Source organism: Myotis yumanensis, unplaced genomic scaffold (assembly GCF_028538775.1).
Source record: "Myotis yumanensis isolate MYYU_CA2020_CCGP unplaced genomic scaffold, mMyoYum1.0.hap1 SCAF_6, whole genome shotgun sequence".
Lineage (NCBI taxonomy): Eukaryota > Metazoa > Chordata > Mammalia > Chiroptera > Vespertilionidae > Myotis > Myotis yumanensis.
In genome coordinates, this window is record NW_027223757.1 from 38,321,894 (window position 1) to 38,342,857 (window position 20,964).

At 36.1% G+C, this 20,964-nt stretch overlaps 1 protein-coding gene across 1 annotated transcript in view; it reads left to right on the forward strand.

Annotated features, from left to right (window-relative positions):
• Positions 1-20,964, forward strand: part of SEC63 (SEC63 homolog, protein translocation regulator) — a 71,936-nt gene that overhangs the window by 45,023 nt on the left and 5,949 nt on the right. Inside the window, exons 14-20 of the mRNA XM_070417982.1 lie at positions 3,567-3,649; positions 6,228-6,287; positions 6,483-6,656; positions 10,440-10,595; positions 13,218-13,319; positions 17,006-17,104; positions 20,451-20,555. Coding sequence (XP_070274083.1) covers positions 3,567-3,649; positions 6,228-6,287; positions 6,483-6,656; positions 10,440-10,595; positions 13,218-13,319; positions 17,006-17,104; positions 20,451-20,555 — 779 coding nt within the window. The remainder of the gene's footprint in view (positions 1-3,566; positions 3,650-6,227; positions 6,288-6,482; positions 6,657-10,439; positions 10,596-13,217; positions 13,320-17,005; positions 17,105-20,450; positions 20,556-20,964) is intronic.

Here is a 20,964-nt window from a genome sequence, read left to right on the forward strand (position 1 = left end):
CGTGTTTTTCTTGACTTACCTCTGTGTGTGCTTGGAGTGAATTTCACCTACATAATTGCCCTGTTTGTTCCCATTTCAATAGCTGAATAATATCGTGAAATGACCAAATTAGAGATTATCTGCTTCATTTCTTCATTATGGCATTATTCTGAGCTTTGACATTTATTAAGCTACTATTGTGCTAACATTCTTGTGGGACCAAGAATACAAACATGCATCAGGAATGGTTTCAGCCTTTAAAGGGCTTATAGTCTAACTAGAGGCCCAGTGCACAAAATTAGTGCACTGGTAGGGTCCCTAGCAGCTACTGGCTCCTGGCTGGGTACTTCCTCCCTTCCCCCGGCTGGCCCTGGACGAACTCCCAGTCAAGGGGACAATTTGCATACTACGCTTTTATTATATAGGATTTGGGGATATAGGTCATAAACATAGGATTAAAATAAGGAATCTTGGGCTAAGTGTTAAGTGAATGGCACAGACATTGTGCATTTATTCACTCACAAATATTGAATGACACTACTACTTCTGAGTGCTGGAGAAGCAGTAGTAAGACAAAGATTCTGCCTTATTGAGTTTACATTCTAATTGGAATTGAGATAGAAGGCTCTCAAAGATTGGGTGTTTGAGAAAGGAAGCTAAATTGCAATCTGGTTTCAATTTGGCTGGTGTATAGGATACATGTAGTGAAGACTGGTGCTGCTTTGATGGGGTTGGGGTGTTACGATTTCCTTGTAGGCCCATGAGTTTTCAAACATTAAACATACAAAGCTTCATTCAGGACCATAATAATTTAATTAGAAGCTATTAATACATCTAGTTTGAGACTGAAGAGATACTCTTTGATAATAATCAAGGGTTGTAAAAATTACATGCTGCTTTAAAAAAATGAATGTTGGAGAGATTATTTTTTCATCTTCACTCAAGGATATTTTTCCATTGATTTTTAGAGTGAAAGGGAGGGAGGAGTGGGAGAGAGAGAGAAACATTGATGTGAGAGAGAGACATGATTGGTTGCTTTCCACATCCACCCTGACCCAGGCCGGGGATCAAGCCTGCAACTGAGGTACATGCCCTTAACCAGGAATCAAACCCGTGACCCTTTGTTTCATGGGCCAATGGGAGAGATTCTTTATTAGATGTGTAAGATAAGATTATTCTGTCTTACTGCAGAACGTTATGCTGTGTTTCATTCCATAGTATTTTGTATAGATGATTTATATTTTTACTATGCTATCCAAATGTATAATATGAGTAGTGTAGTTACTGGAGAGAGAGTAGAATTATAGAAGCAGAAAGGGGCATCTGCATGATCCAGTGTTGGACATGGTGGATCCCTTTTCCCACATTGCTGGAGGAAATACAGAGTAAGCTCTTCTTCACTTTAAAGCAGTGGTTCTCAACCTCCTAATGCCACGACCCTTTAATACAGTTCCTCATGTTGTGGTGACCCCAACCATAAAATTATTTTCGTTGCTACTTCATAACTGTAATTTTGCTACTGTTATGACTCGTAAATATCTGATATGCAGGATGTATTTTCATTGTTACAAATTGAACATAATTAAAGCATAGTGATTAATCACAAAAACAATATGTAATTATATATGTGTTTTCCAATGGTCTTGGGCGACCCCTGTGAAAGGGTTGTTTGACCCCCAAAGGGGTTGCGACCCACAGGTTGAGAACCGCTGCTTTAAAGTGTCAGAAGGCAGGTAGACACTGTTAGAGCTGTTGATTCATGTGCAATGCTCATGTACATACAGTTTTGCAATCTTGATGAATATGTAGCCCAGATTTTGTTTGAGGTAATGGAGACTTCCAGAAGAAAGGATATTGTACCCTTTTTTGATGCCCAGCCATTGCACTTCACAGCCAGTAATTTAGATAGTAGTTATAGGTTGTTGGAGGCCATTCTTTTCCAACTGGTGGTGTGTCAGTGCAGACTAGAACAGAGTATGCTCATCTAAAGCTGTGTAAAATACACGTGACAAACTTAGAAAAACCTGGAGGCAGAAATGCATAGTGAAGAAAACATTTATAGGTAAAATCTGTAGAAAAAAAACACACATTTGAATGCAGGATCATGTTTGGTAAGTTATATTAATTTTACTGTTAGTTTATTTTAATGTTATTTTAATATTAAAATTTATTTCATTATTAGACTTTTGGGACTGTGTGTGGCAAACATGGTTTTAAGAAATTAATTGCAGCCCACTGGTATGCTCAGTGGTTGAGCATTGACCTATGAACAAGGAGGTCATGGTTCAATTCCCAGTTAGGGCACATGCCGGGTTGTGGGCTCGATCCCCAGTGTGGGGTGTGCAGGAGGCAGCTGATGGATGATTCTCTCTCACTATTGATGTTTCTATCTCTCCCTCCCTCTCTGAAATCAATAAAAAAATAAATAAATATAAAAGATATTAATTGCAAAAACATTGCAAAATATAGTTTTAAATATCTTGAAGTTCTTCCCTTAAAAATTAAACCTTTTCATGTGGCATACTAGAGGCCCGGTGCATGATATTCATACACGGAGGGGCGGGGGGGGGGGGGGGGGGGGGTTTGTGTCTCTCAGCCCAGCCTGCACCCTGTCCAATCTGGGACCCATCAAGGGATGTCCGACTGCCCACTTAGGCCTCACCGGGATCAGGACTAAATAGGCAGTCGGACATCCCTCTCACAATCCAGGACTGCTGGCTCCCAACCGCTCACCTGCCTGCTTGCCTGATTGCCCGATTGCCCCTAACCACTTCTGCCTGCCAGCCTGATCACCCCCTAACCACTCCCCTGCCAGCCTGATCGACGCCTAACTGCTCTCCAGCCAGCCTGGTCGCCCCCAACTGCCCTCCCCTGCCAGCCCGGTCACCCCTAACTGTCCTCCCCTGCAGGCCTGGTTGCCTTCAACTGCCCTCCCTTTCAGGCCTGGTCCCTCCCCTGCTGGCCTGATCACCCACAACTGTCCTCCCCTGCCGGCCATCTTGTGGTGGCCATCTTTGACCACATGGGGGTGGCCATCTTGTGTGTTGGAGTGATGGTCAGTTTGCACATTGCTCTTTTATTAGATAGGATAATACTAGTTTTAGTTGATTCTGATAGGCAGCACTGATCATACAGGTAAAATCTTGTGACTGTAAGGTTTGCACAATTCAATGGAGTAACATAACCCTATTTTTAATATCACTGTGAGAGAAGGCTATGGTATGGTAGTCCTCACATTATACTTTGTTTAAAAAAAACAACCTGGGTTTGAAATGTGGCAGTGCCAGTTTAGCCATTATGTGACCTTAGGCATTTTACTTTATTTCTGAACCTTAGTTTCTTCTTTAAAGTAGAAGTAACAATAATTCTCATAGAGCTAGTTCAAGGGTTTAAATGAGCACATTGCTGAAGGCATCTATTGGAGGGCCTTATACAAAGTAGGCAATCACATTATTTTTTTGAGTAAGTTTAAAATATAACATATTTGAAATACTGAAGTATCAACTTCATTTGGGTAGGTTAAATTTTATTGTTTGCATTGACATAAAGCTTAATTTTTAACTCAAATTTTTTCTTTCATCTTACAGTATTGGATGATGAAGACAGCAACAACATCACAGTAGGATCCCTAGTTACAGTATTGGTTAAATTGACAAGGCAAACAATGGCAGTAAGTAGTCTATTTGTATTTTTATGCTTTAAGTTATGTGTTATATAACCAATGTCACCCTAATAAATATAAGGAGAAAAAAAGTTATGTATTGAGGTTTTTATATTTAATTTCTCGTTTTAAGTTATATATTCTCAGATTAAAACTATTGAATAGCAAAATCTAATTTTGCAAGTTATGTTAGCTGTTTTGAAATTTTAAATTAACTCTCATAGTTTTTCATATGAGTTTTTACACAAGAAAACTTTGGGAAATAAATTAATTCTTCATGTGATGGTTTAATTCCTTATAAAACATTATAACGGTAATGTGGGTATAATTCTTAAATTTTTAAGTGCTATACAGAGTTTACTATTGATTATTGTTGAGAATTTCATCACCTATTCTTTTTCAGTCCATTCTTTAGAGCAGCAATCACCAACCTTTTGGACCTCACAGACCACCAGTAGTCCGCAGACCACCAGTTGGCGACCGCTGCTTTAGAGAATTTACTCCCTTTAAATTTTTAAATAAGAAATTTAAAAATTATAATGAAAATACACAATTTTAATGTGAAAAATTCATGCTGTCTGAGAAAAAATTTGGGCACTGCAAAAAAAAAGTAAAGGAAGAGGTGAATATTACTTAAAATCCTACCCATCTGATATTATCAGTTTTGAAGCTCACCCCTTTAGATATCCTAATGCATGACTATCCATAAAGTTAATTTTTTTTTTTTTTTTTAATAATCCTCACCCGAGGATATTTTTTCCATTGATTTTGAGAGAGAGAGAGACAGACAGACAGACAGAGAAACAGCAATGTGAGAGAAACACATCAATTGGTTGCCTCCTGCAGGCACCCTCATCAGGGCCAGAGATCAAACCTGCAACCCAGGTACATGCCCTTGACTGGGAATTTAACCTGCTGCCCTTGGTTCGCAGGCCAGTGCTCTAACCGCTTAGCACACTGGCCAGGGCTTAAATGATGTTTTTATCACAGATGCCTTCTCTCACTTCTCTCAGGAAACCCCTTGTCCGTCTCCAATGACTAGAATTTAGACTTGTGTATATCTTTTCATATGTTTCTTCATTGGTTCTATTTGTATTTACTACCTGGACCTTTACAGTGCACATATGTATATACATATATACTGGTATTTTTCTCATTCTTCTTTATTAAATGTGATCATATTAATATGTTTCCGCATCTTGTTTTTCTCAGTTTCTATTACATTTATGTTACTTCCCAAGTTATAACTTTAGTTGTAATTTGTTTTTAATAGACTATAGTATTTCAACTCAGTTTATTCAACTAATGGTAGATTTTAGCCTGTTCTGCTCTGAGATCTGTGAGCATCTGTAGGAAACATTTGCTGCATTTAAAGTCTATGTCTAAAACCTCCGGTAGGAGAATCATCTTTTGTAGTAGGCTATATCAAATCAAAATATGTTGATTTTATAGTAGCAAGTGGTAAGGAAGCATTTGTGTTACAGATTCTGGATGAGAGGTGCCTTCTGGGAGAAGAGGAAACTAAGCTAGTGGTTAGGATTGGTTTTAGAATCCAAATTTATACTACCTACATACTTTGGAATTCCCAGCCTGAGAAATGAACAAAATATCGGCCTTGGGCTGTTGATACCTGGAATAACTGGTAGAAGAGAAAACAAAACTGCTTTGGAGGAAGGGGAAGAATCAAGTATTTATTGTTCAGTTTTTGTGTGAACTGTACCTGAGAGTAATTAAGAATTAAAACCCAGTAATAAATGAAGAAATGAACCAGAGATGATAGAATTAGATAAGAAGTTGGCAAATCTTTCTGTAAAGGTCCAATTAATAAATATTTTTTGTGATATAGCCCATGTAGTCTCTGTAGCAACTACTGAACTCACAAATGGGCATTGTGTTCCAATAAACTGTTTAAAAAGCAGACCCCTAAATTAGGCAAACAGTTTAGAGCCTAACAATTGTCATTGTTTATACTTGTTAGCTTTAATAATTTCAAGGAATTTATGAAACACAACCCACATCACTTGTCATCTTCTCGTGTAGATTCTTACTGGAATTTAAATGCTAAATGTACTGATTCTAAATGGATTGTATGGTGGATGGATGTCTTTAGGGTATGTGGATTTTCTTGGTGTTCCACTTCTTAGTTATAGACCCAATGAGCAATATCACTGACAATAAAGAATAAACTAATATTTGTCTCATGAAGTTTTCATGTTGGAAAATAATGTAATATATTCAAATTTTCATAACATTAAAATAGTCATGTCTAATTACTATTAGAATAAAAGTGAAAATTTAAACTAAAATGTTTTTGATTTTATAATGAGTGTACATATCTTAAGTCATTGCATTTATAAATTTCAGTACAGTGTACTTTTCAAAAAATATTCAGGACAGATGTGAGAAATTTCAGAAGGTAATGTCTGAAGTATCATTTAGTGATTGCTAATTTTCCTGTTCTCTCCCTCCCTCCACCCCCATTGTCACCAGTTTAAAAACTTACTGATGATATATTTGAAAGATGGTTTTGCTTACCTGAAAGATGAGTGCAGGTGATAGATTATACTTTTTTTCTCGCTTCCTCTAGGAAGTATTTGAAAAGGAGCAGTCCATCTGTGCTGCAGAGGAACAGCCAGCAGAAGATGTGGTAAAAACTTGAGTTTTCTTACAGTTCTTTCCTGGTGATAGGAATGCTTTGTTTAGTTTTCTGACTGATTTACATTTCTGTGGAAGAATCATTCAGTTTATGAAAACGTTTACTTTAGCCATTCCCATTTAAAAATTACCATGACTCCCAAATGAAACTATTGCTATAATTTCTGAGTGTGTATGTGATTTACAGCAAGGTGATACTAACAAGAACAGGACAAAAGGAGGATGGCAACAGAAGAGTAAAGGACCCAAGAAAACCACTAAATCAAAAAAAAAGAAAACTGTAAAAAAAAAACCTATACCTATTCCCTTATCACAATCAAAGCAACAGAAACAAAAGCAAGCAAATGGAGTCATTGGGAATGTAAGTTTATTATTGTTATTATATAATTATCTTTATTGAGGTATAACATACACTAAAATGTTCAAATCTTATGTGTGCAGCTCCTGAAATTTTACATATGTATGTACTCATGATACCCAGATCCAGATATAAAACCTTACCACCATCCTAGAAAGCTCCCGTGTGCCCATTTTCAATCAGTGCCCCTTCCACCCACCTTTGTACTCTCCCCCTATTCTGTTATTACCATAGATGAGTTTTGCCTGTTCTTAAACTTCATGTAAGTGGACTTATGTTTGGTTGCTTTGATTTGACATCATATTTGTGATACTCTATTGTATATAGCAGTAGTTCATTCCTGTGTGTGTGTGTGTGTGTGTGTGTGTGTGTGTGATTCCATTGCATGGATATACTACAATTTCTCTCTTCTGTAGTTGGTGGACATGTGGATTGTTTCTAGTTTTTGCCTATTATGAATAAAGGTGCTATGCTTATTCTTGTACATTTCATTTTGTGGACATTCATTTTTCTTGGATAGGTACCTAGCAGTGGAATTACTAGGTCATAAAATTGGTGTGTGTTTTAACTCATTGAAAGAATCTGTCTTCCAAAGTTGTACCATTTTATGCTCCTGCCAGCAAATAATGAGTCCATTTCTTTCACATCCTCACGAGTATTTGGTTTTACCAATCTTTTCTTTTTTTTAAATATATTTTATTGATTTCTTACAGAGAGGAAGGGAGAGAGATAGAGAGTCAGAAACATCGATGAGAGAGAAACATCGATCAGCTGCCTCCTGCACATCTACTGGGGATGTGCCCGCAACCCAGGTACATGCCCCTGACTGGAATCGAACGTGGGACCCTTGACGCTCTATCCACTGAGCCAAACCGGTTTCGGCCCAATCTTTTTTTTTTTTTAATTTTAACCACCTGTGGTAGATCTGTTGCAGTATCCCTGTGTGTGGTTTTTATTTGTATTTGCCAGATTAATGATATTGAGCACCTGTTCATATGCTTACTGGTCATTTTGGATATCCTCTTTTTCTATTGGGTTGTTTGTCTTCTTATGGAATTGTAGGATTCCTTTATATATTCTAGATATTAGTCCTTTTTTACTCTTCATGGTAGCTTTTGGTGGGTCTTAATTTTAATGAAGTCTATTTCATCAGTCTTTTATGATTAGTTCTTTTGTGTCCTGTTTAAGACATTTCTGGCTATCCCAAGAACATGAAGATATTTTTGTTCCCTTTTAGAAGAATTATTATTTTACTTGTTATATTTAGCACTGTGATACATCTTGAATTAATTTTTGTGAGCAGTGTGAGATAGGGATTATGGACCAGTTATTCTAGCATCATCTGTTAAAAGGATCATCCTTTCTTGTCTGAATTGCAATGGTGATTTGTTTTAAAACAAATGGTTATAACAGTTTATGTGCAGATCTGTTTATGGACTCTTAAATCATTTCATTGGTTATTTGTCTATTCTTGTGCCAGTGCCACACTATCAATTAATTAATTATGGTGGTTTTATGTTGTCTTGAAATATGGTAGTGTAAGTCCTCAAACTCTTCACTTCTTCAAAATGTTCTTGACTACCATATTTAGATCCTTTGCATTTCCAGTTAAAACAATTTTCACCAAAAAAAAGAAAAAATTGTTTTAGTTGGAAATGCAAAGGATCTAAATATGGTAGTCAAGAACATTTTGAAGAAGTGAAGAGTTTGAGGACTTAACACTACCATATTTCAAGACTTAACATAAAACCACCATAATTAATTAATTGATAGTGTGGCATTGGCATAGAATAGTCATAGAGAACATGGCCCTGCCAGCACCTGGATTTCAGACTTCTAACCCCCAGAGCTGTAAGACTGGTTTAAGCTACCAAAAAAAAAAAAAAATCATTCTGCAATATTTAATTGTTGATGTATAGAAATAGTTATTTTCTAAATATTGACCTTATATCAAAGAGTGTTGATGAATTGACAGTAATTCTCACCATTTGTAGATGTTTTTAAAAAGATTTTCTAGGTACACAATTATGCCATCTGGAAATAACAGTTTAGCTTTTTTTTCTTTTTAAATCTGTATACTCTTCCTTTTTCTGTTAACATACTGGCTAGAACTTTCAGTGTAATGTGGATTAGAAGTGAAGATGGTTATCCATGTCTTATTGATCTCGGGGAGAAAGCAAACATTATTTCATATTAAATGTGATGTTAGCTCTAGAGTTTTTGTAGACATCCTTTATCATTTTAAGAAAGTGTTCCCCTCTCTTTCCATGCTGAGAATTTTTATGAACAGATACTGAATTGTATTAAATGCTTTTTAAACTCCATCTAATGAGACAATTTTATGATTTTTTTCCTTTCTGTTAATATGGTGAATTATATTGATGTGTTAAGAATTTTTAAACCCTCATTGCATTACTGGAACAAATCTCATTTGTCATAACATAGTATCCTTTTTTTATATTTATCTGGATTTGATAATATTTGTTTAGGATTTCTAAATCTGTTTTTATGAAAAAATATTGGTTTATCATTCTCCTTTCTTGTAATATCCTTCATATGTTTTGTATTGGGTTTACCTCATTAAACAAGTTAGGAAGTAGTTTATCTTTCTTTTTCTTGGAAGAGTATATGTAAGATTGGATTTGTTTCTTTCTTATTTGGAAGAATTATCTAGAGAAGCCATCTGGGTTTAGTTTTAGAGTTCTTATCCTCAAAATATTCTACTTTTTTCTTATATCAATTTTCAAAATTGTGTTTTTCAAGGAATTTATCCATTTCTTCTTGAGTTATCAACTTTATTGACATAAAGCTAATAATAATATCCTTAATTTTTAATGTCTTTTGGATCTGTAGTTATGTCTCTTATTCCTAATGTTGGTAATTTGTATTTTTTTATCTTTTTTCCCTCTGGTCAGTTAGTCTTGCCTAATAATGCCTATCAATTTTATTTATTTACTATTATTTTAAAGAGAACTTTGGTTTTCTTTCTGAAAAATACAAAATTATCACTGTGATATATTGCCAACTCTCATTTATCTGTATTTGAATTATTCATGTTATGGATTATCCAAGGAAAAGTTTTTTGTAAGCCTTTCTTTTTAAAAAAAACTTTTATTATTGAAAGTATTACACATATCCCCTGTAGTTTCCCATTGACCCCTTCTAGCATGCCCCTGCTTCCCACTTATCAATTTTATTAATATTTTCAAAGAACTAACTTGGTTTTGTTTGGTTTCCCTTCTGTATATCTGCTTCCTCTTTCATTGATTTCTGATCTGTTTTATTTATACTTTTTTTGCGTTTAATTTTGCTGTTCTTTTTTTGCTTCTTGAAATAGACTAGTAAGTATTTTGTTTGGGATATTAGCTTTCCTTACCGCATTATACTCTATCAGTTATAGAAGATAATTGAACTATCAAAACAGTACTTTTCTATAAACTTCCTATTTTCCCTCTTCAAATAAATATATTGCATAATATATGTTTTTGAAGTATGAGCCATCTTAGCCATTGTGGTAGTATACTTTGCAAATAGGAATAAAATATTTTTATTTTACAAAGTATGAAAAATGAATAAAATTACTAACAATAGACAGATAAGCCAAATGTTAAAGCCTTTCAGCCTGACTCCCACATATTTATAAATAAGAATGTTTATAATTCTCTAAAATTCTACAGAAGTAGTGAAATTGTGATTTGAGCTATATTAAATAAGTGACATTCAGGGACTCAGAGTCATATAGTCATTGAGACATTCAGGACCTTTGTGTTTGCTTTTTCCTTTTAGGAAGCTCCAGTAAAGGAAGATGAAGAAGAAGTTTCTGACAAAGGCAGTGATTCTGAAGAAGAAGAAAATAGAGACTCCCAGAGTGAAAAAGAGGATGGTAGTGACAGAGACTCCGATAGAGAGCAAGATGAAAAACAAAACAAAGATGATGAAGCAGTAAGACTTAGGGGTTTAAATAATTGGAATTATAACTCTGATGATAATTTTGGTTTTTGTTATTCTTTATTTGCTTGTTTCTTTGCTTGTCAGTTTGCTTCCAGTATATTTTATAATCCTGTATTGTTTTTTAGGAATATATTTGAGGAATAGTGGTCAGAATTATAAAGAAAATAGTTTCTAACAAGGATTGGAAATGCTAATTTTCTTGCTATTTTTCAAAATATTTTTATTGATTTCAGAGAGAGGGATAGATAAAAACATCTTGGCTGCCTCCTGCACACCCTCTACTGGGGATTGAGCTTGCAACTCAGGCATGTGCCCTGACCGGGAATAGAACCAGTGACCTTCTGTGGGACGATGCTCAACCAACTGAGCAACACCAGCTGGCTAATTTTCTTAAAGTTTAGATTGCTAAGTAGATTAGGATCCGGGTCTGAGGTGACGTCAGTTCAGTCTCTTAAAGCAGTTTTCAGTTCTAGAGATGACTGGAAGTATGAGTAAAGAAAAGTGGGTTATGAAATAGGTAGCAGTTTGCTGGGAAGAGTCTCTCAAGTTCAATGTAGTGGTTAGGGTAAAGAAACATTACTGTGAACTCTAATGTCAAGAGGTTGGTTAAGGGAAATGCTAACATTTTTTAGAAAGCCACCTTATTTCAAGAGGTATAGTAGACATTAAGAAAAGAGGAGTTAAAAAAACAAACAAACAAAAAATAAAAAAAAAGAGTTTCTTAATAAGATTGTGAAGTTATAGAGAATAGAAAAAAAATCTCATGGCATGGCATTAAGTTGCACATGATTTATGGGAGGACAATAGAAAAGAATATTTGGTGGACAAATAATGGTCATTACAAATTCCCTGTAAATGATCTCTAATTGATCAGCTGTTTTCTTTATGTTTGTGTTGTTCTTTTTGACTGAGCCATTTATCTAAAATAAGTGGTTTAGGAGAGAAAAAAAGAGATTCCCGGAATAATCTCTGAGGCAAAAGCAGAGTCAAAAAAAGAGGAAAAGATAAAGGGCAAGGATGAAAGTAAAGGAAATAATGTACCTGCTCTTGGGAGTGGTGGGGGGAAAAATAAGGATGATTGTTTTTTAAAAAAATATATTTTTATTGATTTCAGAGAGGAAGGGAGAGAGAGAGAGAGAAACAGAGACATTAATGATGAGAGAACCATTGATCGGCTGCCTCCCGCATGCCCCCCACTGGTGACTAAGCCCTCAACCCAAGCATGTGCCCCGACCGGGAATCAAACCATGACCCCTAGTTCACAGGTCGACACTCAACCACTGAGCCAGCAGGCTGGCCCATACTTTGGGAATTAAGCTGATAGTCAGAAAATTAAAACCTATCAAATTATCCCCAGCCTTGCTTTGAGAAAGAATTTACATATTCCTTTCTGAGTCTATTAGGGTTAGAAGAGTAGATTCTTAGGATTCAAGTCTCTTCAGATGACCAAAAATACATTCATTCAATTGACAAAAATTATACAAATAACAAATAATTATTCATTATCTGTCATATTCCAAGCACTGCATTAGATGACAGAAGGGCAAAGCCAAATGTGAAACAGTTTCTGCCCTTGAATGATAGTAGGGTAGTGGGCAAGGCGGTAAACAAAACATTAGAGTACAAAAGAATATGCACATTTAGAGCAGGGTGCAGTTATAGCACCAAGGAGAGAGCAGAGGGAAATTGGTGGAATTTAGGGACTTATACTTCAGGCTTTAGATCAGCGATTCTCAACCTGTGGGTCGAGACCCCTTTGGGGATCGAATGACCCTTTCACAGGGGTCGCCTAAGACCATCGGAAAACACATATATAATTACATATTGTTTTTGTGATTAATCACTATGCTTTAATTATGTTCAATTTGTAACAATGAAAATACATCCTGCATATCAGATATTTACATTACAATTCATAACAGTAGCAAAATTACAGTTATGAAGTAGCAACGAAAATAATTTTATGGTTGGGGTCACCACAACATGAGGAACTGTATTAAAGGGTCGTGGCATTAGGAAGGTTGAGAACCACTGCTTTAGATGCTCCTGAAAGAATAATGAGTAGGAATTTGTCAGGTAGAGAAAGAGGAAAACAAAAATGGAAACAGGGTTTAGGACAAGTGAAATAGCTCTGTGAGTTCAGAGAAGTCTAGGTAGTTTGAAATGACTGTAGTAAAGAGTGCAAGGAGGACGGCAGTGATTGGAGACTGGAGAGATGGGCCAGGTCAGATTGTGAATGGAACTGTGGTCATGCTAAACGGGTTAGATTTGATTCATGAAAAGTAGTGTAAGTTTTGAGCAGGGACATGACCAGATTGGTGGGACTGAACTTAGCAGTAGTTAGCATTTTCAGGAATAATCCTATATAATAAAAGGCTAATATGCAAATTGTCCCCTCAACCAGGAGTTAAACTAGGGGGCGAGGCCGGCTGGCCAACCGCCTGTGGTCCCTACCCCCGGACAGCCTGGGCCGATCTCAGCCTGACTGGGGCGGGCTGGCCGGACCCCACCTGTGCATGAATTCGTGCCCCAGGCTTCTAGTATAGAATAAGATGGAAGCTCCTCAAAATGATTGAAAACATACTTGATTTCATTTAATTTTTATTTTACTAGGAGTGGCAAGAATTACAACAAAGTATACAGCGAAAGGAAAGAGCTCTACTGGAAACCAAATCAAAGATAACACATCCTGTTTATAGTCTTTACTTTCCTGAGGTGAGTTACACATGGCCTAGTGTTTTCCTTATTCCATTCACTTTCTCTTCATATATTCTCAGTTGCCATTTATCCTTTGTGGTGGGTACTGGCTCAGATGTGCTAAATGCGGTCTGTTCTTGATAGGCCTCATTTCTGAAGCATATATTTCTTTTTTTAAGGTATGTTTTTATTGATTATAGAGAGAGAAAGGGAGAGGGAGAGAGAGAGAGAGAAACATTAATGATGAGAGAGAATCATCGATCGGCCGCCTCCTGCACACCTCCTATTGGGGATCAAGCCCAGACCCCAGGCATGTGCCCTGATAGGGTATTGAACCATGAAGGATATATCTCTATATGAATTATGTGTTTAAAAAGAGGATTGTTAACTTTTTAAGAATTTTTGTGGTTCTCTGTGCATGTGTGCAGATTACTAAGGGTTGTGTTTTATGATTTCTCATTAGCAGTTCAGGCAGCTACTCATACAAATGCATATTTTGGCTCTAGCTAGGTGGCTATTGTGAATCTTTCACTTCTGTCAAGTTTTAAATAGGATGAAAGTTCTTAGACTTTTCCCATGGGCTTTCTTTGTGAGACCTGTACTGGCATCCTAGAGCTACTAAACTTGCTGTGGTCCCAGTAATTGCCTCAGACTTTGGCAGTTGTGGGACCAGCTAAAGGTCAGTAATTGTGAGCGTGGCTGAGCCTCTGGCTCAGGTCAGGTCATTGCAATGCTGCTTGTTCCCTTGTCCTTGTTTACTTTGTGCTTGTGGGCTGCTCAACTTTTGATCTCCTTTATAGGCTATATTTGTCTTTCAAATGAATGGGATTTGCTTGACATTTCACTTCTGTGGATGATTCTGTCTGTGGCTAGAGGTTAAGAACTAGTTGCCTCTGTTCAGGGAAGCTGTTCTGCAGATTGCCTCACAGCTTTGCCATAGAACCTATGTTTACCACTCATGTTTGGCAGGTGATTTCATGTATCACTCTGCTTTCTGCTCTGTCAATGCAGAGTTGCTGGGAGCTGCTGAAAGCAAATTCCTAAGTAATTTGGCTTTCCTAATAATTAATGAGTCGCTCTGACAGACTTTTGTTGTGACTTGGTGAGACGTCAGCCCAGGATTCCATCTTAATACATATGCTGATCCATGGCATGTCCTGAACATTAGCCCATCTGTTAGGGGCATTTTTCCCATTGCCTTGGTCGTCTGCCAACCACAGGGCTCCTGAAATCAAGCAAATAAGTTCACTCTGATTTATTTTTAAAAGTGCCATGGGATTCTTTAAGCTGCATAATTTTTATCCTTGTAACAGTTTCATTTTAGACCATGCTTAGTTAACAGGCAAAATATTCATTCACTTTCTTAGAACATTTTAGCAGTAAAAATACCTTTTCCCAATATAATCTGCATCTGCATGTTAAGCATCTCAAAGTACCATTTATCAGATACTATTTATTTAGGACTTTTCTAATGTTTACCTGTCTACTTCCCAAGTATCTACACAACTACCCACTTAAAGATTTATATTAATAATTGACTTTCATGTTATTGAAACTCATTTACTATATTTATTTATTTATTTTTTAATATGTGATTTTTTACAGAGAGGAAGGGAGAGGGATAGAGAGTTAGAAACATCGATGAGAGAGAAACATCGATCAGCTGCCTCCTGCACACCTCCCACTGGGGATGTGCCTGCAACCCAGGTACATGCCCTTGACCGGAATCGAACCTGGGACCCTGAGTCCGCAGGCCGACGCTCCATCCACTGAGCCAAAACGGCCAGGGCCATTTACTATATTTATATTTAATATGTTAAGAATGGTTGGGAATCATACACAACAGAAAAACAATTTTGTTTAACGTACAAATAACTCTGGGTAGAGCATCTTTTCCACTTTCACCATGTGCATCAGAGTTTAGGCACAGGTGCCATGCCACAGATTGATATTCCCATGCTTCTTAATAGATATTCTGGAATGAGTCTCGTTTTAATAAGTAGCCTGGGAGAAGGGAGGGAGAGGCATTCTCCAAGTGAAGTAAAGAAGAAATGCATGTTCTTGAACATATCGCTGTGCTTCCTATGTTACATGCATGTTCTGACTGTGAAATGTCACAACTACCTAAATAACAGAGGCCTTTACCTCACTTCACTAATAATCATAACCTATTTATTGCTATCTTTATGCTAGACATTCTAACATATTTTACTTGTATGATCTCAGTTCATCTTTACTACACAGCCTGAGGTAGGCACTCATCATTGAACAGAAGAGAAAAGCAATGGTTAGAGGAATGAAATAATCCAGGCCTGTGTGGCTTTAAAACATAATTGGCAAACTGCAGCATGCAGACAGATCTGCTTCCCTCCCGCTCTTGTGAATGAAGTTTTATTGTAAATGTTTTACTGGAACACAGCCACATTCATTCTTGTCCTGCTACAATGGCAGAGTTGAGTAGTTAAAACAGACTCTATGGCCCACAAAGCCCAGGTATTAATACTCCACTTTCAGGCAATTATGTTTTTACCCACTTTGTGTGTGCAAAACACACAGATAAACTTATATAGATACACATATCCTGTTGTGGTCGTCCTAACCCTCAGGTTAAGCTGAGGCTGGGCTAATCATGTAACATGTACTTGTGATTTATTTATTCTGCTTATTAATGTTGTATTACTTTTTTAAAATTGCTTTTAAGTCATTTAAACAAAAGAGCTTTTAATTTTAATGCCTCACGGTTAAAATAAAATGGGAAGTGCAAGTGATTTTAGCTTAAACACAAACATTTTTCCTATGAAACTTCAGTAAAAAGTTATTTTTTTAACCTTCTTTTGATAATTATTTAGAATAGTCTGTTGTTGTTTTGGTTAAGTATTTAGAATATTCTAGAGTTAATTTTATTGTTGGCTCCAAAACATTTTTTAAGCTATTTTATAAAGATCTCTGTCCTAAGCAGATGACTAAACAACCACTGATATACTGTAATGTAGTGATGGTAACAAGCAGACTGGAGTTCAGTGCTTCCAGGCTGCTTCGTCATCTGTTTTTTTTTGTGTTTTTTTTTTAGTTTTTCTGTTTCCGTTGGTTCTCCCTGATGTCCCTGCTGTGCTTTCTGGTGACAGGTGTTTTTGTTTTGTTTTTAACCAGCTCCTTTTCTGTTTCTAATCTTTTATGAAGTACACCTAAAAATGCTGAACTTATTAATATACAAATCATGTGCAATGAAAGGTATAGGCTCTTAGACTTCAAGATGGTCTCTTATGAGTAATGTGTTTCAATTTATTGATTTCTCATTTGGTTGCCCAAGTCTCTTCCACTCCTACTTCCTGGCTTTTGCTTATTACTAGCTGAGCTTACTAAGATTATTTGCTAGATGCTATTGTAATAGTTTATACTGTTTTCTTTTTTTAGAATATCTTCTTTTTTAGTTTTCTTAAGGTTAATCAGGGGTTTTTAATACAGAGGCCCATTGATAGGGCCTAAGGGGCCATTGGAAACCCCAACGTTCGATACAGAATTCTTTTGGAGAGCAGATCTACAAGTGGATAAGAAAAATTTATTTGTTCAGTAAATATTTCTTATACATCTATTTTGTACAGTACAGCAGTGACTAAAACAAGGATAATACCTCTTAATTGAAACAAGGCAAAACTGTTTCTCTAGTTCTTTCTGATGATTTATACTCTTTTTTTCGTTTGCAGGAAAAACAAGAATGGTGGTGGCTTTATATTGCAGATAGGAAGGAGCAGACACTAATATCTATGCCATATCATGTGTGTACACTGAAAGATACAGAAGAGGTAACTGTCCAACAGTAGTATTTTAGTTTTTACCAATGTACAGCATCTCATCATCATGCTGCTTCATAAAATTTGTTTTTAGAAAACAGTTTATCATATTTGGCTTATTGCATTTTAAGACATTTTAAACTATTCTCTGATGTCTCCTGGGGGAGGTCATTTAAAATTTATAAAGTTTGAATGGCTAAGGTAGGCAACTTGGTCAGTCTTTGAAAAAACTTGTTTTCAACTTATTTTTGGAGATTTTCACCGTGTCTAAGAATATATGCCTTTCCTTCACTCTAGACTTTCATTGCATTGTACAAAAATGTATGGTTAGTGCTAAGTTATATACTTTTCCTAAAAATGTAAGAATGGGTGATTAGATTTTTAGTGTGGAATTTTTGATTATGTGGCATTGGCCACTGTTGTGATGAACATATTTTATCCCTTGGGAACACTTTTCTTCTTTATTCTTGATTTTTTTTTTTCCTACTCCTCACCCAAGGAGTGAGGATATTTTTTCCATTGCTTTTTAGAGAGTAGAAGGGAGGGCAGAGGGGGATAGAGAGAGGAGAGAGTAACATCCATGTGAGAGAGACACATCGATTGGTTGCCTCCTGCACACACCTTGACTGGGGTCTGGGATTGAACCTGCAACTCAGGTATGTGCCCTTGACTGGGAATCAAACCTGGGACCCTTTAGTGCATGGGCTGAAGCTCTAACCACTGAACCACGTGAGCTAGGGCTAGTTTTGTTTTTAAATTCAGGATCCAATCAAGGATCACGTATTACATTTGGTTGCCATTCTTCTTTAGAACACTTCCTTGGCCTTTTTCTTTTTCAATTTTTCATGCCATTGATATTTTTGAAGAGTCTAGGCAAGGCATTTTGTAGAATATTCCTTTGTTTGAATTTGTCTCATTAGTTACTCATGGTTTTATTCATCTTAAATATTTTTGGCCAAAATACTACGCAAATGCTGTAACCTTAGTGCATTACATCAAGGGCATAAATGTAACAGTTCTTCCCATATTGCTGATATTATGGTTGATCATTTAGTTAAAGCTTTTCTCTCTTGTGAAAGCTATTTTTTTCCCCTAACCTAGGGAGGCAGGGGAGGTGATACTTGGGTACCAGGTGACTATCCTGTTCTTCAACAATCTCTTAGCCACTCATTTTAGCATACATTGATGATTCTTGCCTGCATCAGTTTTTACTCTGCTGGTTGTATTCAGTGTAGTTTTAATGAGTGAATCTGAAGATTGAAAATCAGGGTGTTTGAATTGTATTTCATTTTGTATCTGTTTGTGACTATTGTTCTTTTTTGTCAGGTTATTGGTCTTTTAGTTGGTTTTAGATTTTTTTTTTAATGTTAAGAAAACAGCCCTTTGTTATATGTATAGCAAATGTTTCTCCCCAGTTTGTTTTACTATTATGATTGTTTTTACCAAGCAAAATTATACATATTTGCTTATCCATTTATTTATTTGGAGTTTTTTAATAATGTGATTAAGTAATTTTTCTTTTATGATTTTTAGGTTTTTGTATTTTAGTTGTTAGGAAAACCAAACTGTGAGATCAATAAAAAAAGAGATTCTCCCGTCATATTTTTCTAGTTTGTATTAATGTCATTTTTTTAAAAATTTCAAAAATAATAATTAAGTTGATTTTTAGAGAAAAAGAGGGAGAGAGGGAGAGAGAGACATAGACATCAGTTTGTTGTTTCATTTATTTAAGCATTCATTGGTTGATTCTTGTATGTGCCTTGATAGGAAGTCAAACCCACAACCTTGATGTATCCTCACGATGCTCTAACCTACTAAGCTACCCAATTGGGGCTTAATGGCATATTGTAATACATAATCTTGCCTACAAAATCTGAATTTTGGAGATTGGAGGCAGATAACCAGAAATTCCAAATGTTATCTTAAATATGTATTCTTCCTTTGTCCAAGTAGAATTAAAACTTCTAAGACTTTGTAGCTCTGTATTTGAAGTTTATGATTTGATAGGAAATAAAATATCTTCTTGACCTTTTAAGGCATTGGGCATTTGTAAAGGAAAAACATAACTTCTCCTGTGTTTCTGCTTTACTCAATCACATTACTAACAACCTCACAATACTCTGACACAGATGTGTGGTTTGCCTCCCACACCAAGCAATTCTCTGTCATGCCAGCTGAGTGTCCTTCAGTTTAACTAAATGCTGCCAGTATAGCTGGATAGTGTCAGATCTCACCAGCTAAGATCAGTCCCACAAGACTGCTGTCCCCCACTTTCCCACTTCAGGTGCCTCTCACAAGTCCTAGGTTGTCACCTGTACTTCTCACCAAATGGCTAAAAATCAGGGTCCCATGACTCCCTCCCTGGATTCAGTAATTTTCCAGAATGGTTCACAGAACTCAAGGAAACACGTGTACCATTTTGTTATAAAAGAATATGATAAAGAATATAAATGAACATCCGTATGCAAGAGATAGATAAGAAAGGTATGTGGGAAGGGGCATGGAGCTGTCATGCTCTTTTTGAGTATACACTCTCCCAGCACCTCCATGTGTTGACAATCTCGGAAGCTCCCCTGAACCCCTTGTTTGGGAATTTTTATGGAGGCTTCATCATATAGGTTGTGATTGATCATTAACTCAATTTCCAGCCCTTCTCTGGAGAATGGGGTGGGGGACTGGACTTTCCAAGCTTCTCTAATCATGGCTTGTCTTTCTGGTGACCAGTTCTTATCTAGGAGTCCACCAGGAGTCACCTCATTCGAATAAAACATTCCTATCACCCAGGAAATTTCAAAGGATTTACGAATCAGGGTCAGAGAGCAAATATTAGAACAAAAGATTCTCCTAGTGTGCTTGTCACTTAGAAAGTTATAGGGATTTGAGGAGCTCTGTGCCAGGAACCAACAGCAGGGACCAATATATATATATTCTATTATTTCACAGCATTTATCTTAGAAATAAGTAAATTTGGCAAGAATTATTACCTTTCTGGTGAAGTCTATTTTATTTCAACATTTCATTTTACTTTTATACCTTACTTGCTTCATTTCTTCAAGTTGTCAGGGTGTGATGGTCAACAAAGAACTTTGTTGCTTTAAATATACTTTCTTAAATTATGGTGATACAAATTAACCCTATTGATTCTGCCTAATTTTATTTCCTTTTGTATAGTATATATAATGTATGACATAAGTATCATATACATATTTGCTGTTGTTAGAACTTTTGTAGCATTTGTTAGGCTGTCATCTGAGTAAACACCTAGCTATTAAATACTCTGGTGAAGGAATTTTAGGAGTTCTGTGGTGTTTTTTCCACTCCTCAAGATACAGATTTTAAGTGCTAATTTTTCTTCCAGGTAGAACTGAAGTTTCCTGCACCGGGTAAGCCTGGAAATTATCAGTATACAGTGTTTTTGAGATCAGACTCCTATATGGGTTTGGATCAGATAAAACCTTTGAAGGTAAGAATAGTGACTCTTCAGTAAATGTGGTTATCTATTTGAAGAAGTGCTTAATATACTAGGGAAGCATTTCTAGTTTTAAAATGTAGAGTAATGGAAAAAGAGTTCATCTCATACTTTATATATGGTACATTTGATGGACTGTTCTTTCAGTAATAAACCAAATTTGTTGAGTTAAAGGGGTGTTAACAATTTAGAATCTTAGATATAAATTACTGTAATAATTTAGAATCTTGACTATAAATTACTTAAGTGATACCTTTTAATGTGCTGTAACTTTATAGGGGTTCTGTTTTCTTTAGAAAAGGATAGTGTGTTTTCCCACAGATTCTCTTGGCCTGTTTATTAATTTTTCTTTCTTCTAAGGAGATTATTTAGGTTACTGTAATAGGGAAAAGGTTCATTTTAT